At 39.2% G+C, this 5,064-nt stretch overlaps 1 protein-coding gene across 1 annotated transcript in view; it reads left to right on the forward strand.

Annotated features, from left to right (window-relative positions):
- Positions 1-5,064, forward strand: part of IFNAR1 (interferon alpha and beta receptor subunit 1) — a 28,643-nt gene that overhangs the window by 9,328 nt on the left and 14,251 nt on the right. The window contains exons 3-5 of the mRNA XM_037737686.1: positions 1,007-1,182; positions 3,236-3,393; positions 3,506-3,658. Of these exons, the coding sequence (XP_037593614.1) occupies positions 1,007-1,182; positions 3,236-3,393; positions 3,506-3,658 (487 nt within the window). The remainder of the gene's footprint in view (positions 1-1,006; positions 1,183-3,235; positions 3,394-3,505; positions 3,659-5,064) is intronic.

Here is a 5,064-nt window from a genome sequence, read left to right on the forward strand (position 1 = left end):
TTTTTTTTTTTTTTTTTTTTTTTTTAAGACAGTCTCACTCTTGTTGCCCAGGTTGGAGTACAATAGCGTGATCTCGGCTCACTGCAACCTCCTCCTCCAAGGTTCAAGCAATTTTCCCGCCTCAGCCTCCCAAATAGCTGAGATTATAGGTGCCCGCCACTGTGCCCAGCTAATTTTTGTATTTTAGTAGAGACGGGATTTCACCATGTTGGCCAGCCTGGTCTCAAACGCCTGACCTCATGTGATCCACCTGTCTCAGCCTCCCAAAGTGCTGGGATTATGGGCGTGACCCACCATGCCTGACTCCCAAGGTCTTTCTTAGGGAGGTAAGTCTGTTCATAGGAGGAGGTCAGAAAGGAATCATCAAATCCAATTCCCCAATTTTAATTTAATTTTGTTATATTTTATTAGAGATAGGGTCTTGCTTGTTTGCTGAGGCTGGAGTGCAGTGATATAATCATAGCATACTGCAGCCCGCAGCCTTGAACCCTTGTACTCAAATGACCCTCTCACCTCAGCCTAACCAGTAGCTAGGACTACGGACACATGTAGCACGCCCTGCTTTGCTTTTTTTTTTTTCCCCCCTCATACAGACAGGACTTGCTATGTTATGTGCCCAGGCTCCAAACTTTAAATAAGGAAGGTGAGATCCAGAAACACAAAATAGTTTACCAAAAGTCACACAACTATTTTTAACAGAGCCAGCATACTAAATCCCCTTTTACCTTATGGGTCATTTATTTCTCTGCTTCCTTGAAATCCTAAAGCAGCCATCCACAAGATTATATAAAGAACTGTATTTTAAAATTCAGTTTTATAAATAATAACTTGGCTTATATGCATTGAAAAAGAGTGGAAAGGTATACACTAAAATGTTAATAGGACATTAGCTCAAGCAGAAGAAATAACTCTTAAATCATAATAGCTTTATAATATCAGTAAATAGAAAGTATTTGATGCATATTTATATATTGGCTCACTTATTCATTTGTTTTTTACTTTAAAGATCTGGGACGGATAATTGGATACAATTGCCTGGGTGTCAGAATATTACTAGTACCAAATGCAACTTTTCTTCAGTCAAGTTGAATGTTTATGAAGAAATTAAATTGCGTATAAGAGCAGAAAAAGAAAACACTTCTTCGTGGTATGAGGTTGACCCATTTACACCATATAACAAAGGTAAGAAAAAGTTGCTAGCTGAATTATGTTCTTAAGCAATTATTACTAGAGCAGTTCACTTTCCAAGCCATTCATTTGCATGATGTAAAATCGAACATCTTTTAAAAAGAACAAAAATTTCCTTAAATCCTCATCTTCTTCCTGCTATGGCTCTGTTTTTTTTCTACTTTCCCTATAGTAGTGGTTCTCAAAGAGTGTTCCCCAAGGCTTTCAGGGGAACCACAAAGACAAAGCTATATTTATAACAAATCAAAGATTTGCTTGCCTTTTTTATTTTTGTTCTTCCCTGTGTTCACAGTGGAGTTTTCCAGAGAAGCCTGCTTGATGTGTGATGTGGTGATATGGTCACTAACATAGAATTCGATGTAAAATTTGTCTGCATTCTTTGTTAATCCAAACATTCTAAAGATTTGGAAAAAAATGTAAAACAGCACTACACTTAAGTTTTTATGTTCCTCGTAGCCAGTGTTTGTTACCATATAATAAATAGGATTTGTCATTGTTATTTCTTAATGGATTAATTAATTAAAATGGAATGAAAACTTTATCAGTTTTAATATGCTAATATAAAAAGATATAGCCCACATAAATAAAGGCTGTTTGGGAGTCTCAATCATTTCTTTAAGAATGTAAAGGAGCTGAGTGTGGTGGCTCACAGCTATAATATCAACACTTTGGGAGGCCGAGGTGGGAGGATCACTTGAGGCCAATTGTTCAAGACCACCCTAGGCAACATAGTGAGACCTCCCCCATCTCTACAAAAAATATGTAAAAATTAGCCAGGCATGGTGGTGCACGCCTACAGTCCCAGCTATTCAGGAAGCTGAAGAGGGAGGATGACTTGAGCCAGGGAGATCAAGGTTGCAGTGAGCCATGTCTGTGCCACTGCACTACAGCCTGAGCAACACAGCTGGATCATATCTCAAAAAAAAAAAAAAAAAAGGGAGGTTTCTGAGACCAAAAAGTTCGAGAACAAATGCCCTTTATCAGGAATGATGTGTACTCCCTTTCTATAGTACTTTTCTTCCCATTCCCTCTCCACCCTCTCCAGTCAAATTGTATTCCTCATCACTATTAAAACTACTCTTCTCCAGGTCACAGCAGCCTCCACAATGCCAAGCAAATTCCCAGTGCTTTTCTGGCATCATCCCTCTGTAGTATAGATGTGGTCATCACTAGTTTTTCCTTTACTGGATCTCTGGAGCGTTGTTCTTCCTGGTTCTCCTCCTGTTCATTGATTGCTTCATCTTTCCGACTTTTCAGTGTTGGACTGCTGGGCTCAGTCGTTGAATCTCTTCGCCTTCTGTGTCACTCCACTGGTGATCTTACAGCTTTCTATACCATCTGTATGCTCTTGATTCCTAGAAGTGTCAAGCACATATTAAGTGCTCAGAATTATTTGTCGAATGAAGGTTTTGGCATTGTATAATAAAGATCTGTTGGGGAAAAGCAGCAAAGGAGAAAGACTTACAGAGTGCCTACATAAATTGTTTATGAGTAATAGTAAACAAGGAAGAACAAACTGCAGAAGGCCGCAGGAGGCCTCTGAGGAGGAAGGCCTCTCCATGCCTCATGTTCCGGTACAGGGTGACCTCAGCTCTGTTACCATTAAACATTGTGCTCAAGGATGTAAAACCCCTTCGTAGCACTATGAGGTAACCAGACTTGTAGGCTCCTTGTAAGCTCCGTGTTCCATCAGCTGCACATAGATAACAGGCTAAAGATAACCACATGTTCTTGTTTTGTGAAACTTCCAACCCGCCATGTTATCCTTAGGATGACACACCAGTTCCGGTTCACTGATTCACTCCACCATCACTCCACTCCATCCTATAGATCAAAGTGGTTGTAATCAATAAATAGTGTGGATGATCAGAGCTCAGGGCCTTCACTGTCTACTCCAGTAATAAGTGATGGCCCCCTGGTCCCACTTTCTCTCTTAATCTGTCTTTTTCTCATTCCTTTGTCACCACTGAACTCTGGGTACCCATGGGTGATGTAGGGCTAGTTACTGACAAAGATCCATAGTAATTCTTTCGATTTTTTTTTGCAGCTCAAATTGGTCCTCCAGAAGTACATTTGGAAGCTGAAGATAAGGCAATAATGATAAACATCTCTCCTCCTGGAACAAAAAATAGTGTCATGTGGGCTTTGGATGGTTCAGGCTTTAGATACAGCTTAGTTATCTGGAAAAACTCTTCAAGTGGAGAAGTAAGCATTATTTTTACCTTTGTTTAATCGATGTGAGAGAAAAATGAGGTGAATTAATCTTAAAATTTGACCTTATACTTTTTTAAAGAACCAACTTCTATTTTTATTATAGGAAGAGATTGAAAATATTTATTCCATACATAAAATTTATAAACTTTTACCAGAGACTACCTATTGTTTAAAAGTTAAAGCAGCACTACCTATGGCATGGAAAGTTGGTATCTATGGTCCAGTATATTGTATAAAGACCACAGGTAAGGAAGATGTTTTGCTTTAGATTCAATAAATATATATACAGATTATCTACAATAATTTTGGCATTTTTCCCATATTTGCTGAAGTTTATATGATAGGATAGTATAGATTAAAACAAAAACATTAGAACATTTACAGAAGCAAAATAAATGTTATTTGGGACTTTTGTCTCAAATAGTAATGAAAATTAATTCTACTTAAGGCTGGGCGTGGTGGCTCATGCCTGTAATACCAGCACTTTGGGAGGCTGAGGTGGACAGATCACTTAAAGCCAGAAGTTCAGGAACAGCCTGGGCAACATGACAAAACCCCATGTCTATTAAAAAAAAAAAAAAAAAAAAAAAAATTAACCTGGTATGGTGGCATGTACCTGTAGTCCTAACTACTCGGGAGGCTGAGGCATGAGAATCCCTTGAACCTGGTAGGTGTTGGTTGCGGTGAGCCAGGATCATGCCACTGCACTCCTGTGGGGAGAAAGTGAGACAAAGAGCAAGGCTCCATTTTTAAAAAGAAAAAAAAAAGGCCAGGCGCGGTGGCTCACACCCGTAATCCCAGCACTTTGGGAGGCCAAGGGGGTGGATAATGAGGTCAGGAGTTCAAGACTAGCCTAGCCAACATGGTGAAACCCTGTCTCTACGAAAAATACAAAAATTAGCTGGGCATGGTGGTGCATGCCTGTAGTCCCAGTTACCCAGGAGGCTGAGGCAGGAGAATCGCTTGAACCCCAGAGACAGTGGTTGCAGTGAGCCAAGATCACGCCACTGCACTCCCGCATTGGCAACAGAGCAAGACTCTGTCTCAAAAAAAGAAAAAAAAAGTTCAAATATTTTGTAATGACAAAACTATTCATTTGTTCAGAATCCACATAAAGGGTGGGGGGTAGCGGAACTGTGGGTTCTGCAAGTGGGAAGAGGTGTACTCTCAGGAAGAATAACTTGTCTAATAACTAGTAGACAAGTTATTCTTCCTGAAAGTATACCTTTATAAGTGGAATGTTAAAACATGAAAGCATCCTGATGTATTTAGTCAGTAACACCTTTCTAGTAATTAAGGTCAAGTATAGGAACTGGGATTTATTATTTTTGTTGTAAACTTTATACGCTTTATTTTTTTTCATCAAAGATTACAGAAGAGTTTGAAGTGAAGTCTTGTCCTTCTCCCTTCTTACCCCCAATTCCATTCACTAGAGATGAGCCTTGCTTAGCAGCTTCTGTATAACCTTTCACAGCTTTTTTCAGGGCTTACGTAACCATATACACAGACCCACAGTTTCTTGGGTTTTGTTTTTTAAATTACAAAATAAAATCTTACTAGATGTACTTTACAGCCTGCTTACTTAACCCAGTGTGTTGGGGATATCATTCTGTATCAGTCCATACAGATCTATTACATCATTCTTCGTTTAATCTTAGCATT

This window comes from Cebus imitator, unplaced genomic scaffold (assembly GCF_001604975.1).
Source record: "Cebus imitator isolate Cc_AM_T3 unplaced genomic scaffold, Cebus_imitator-1.0 Scaffold41, whole genome shotgun sequence".
NCBI lineage: Eukaryota > Metazoa > Chordata > Mammalia > Primates > Cebidae > Cebus > Cebus imitator.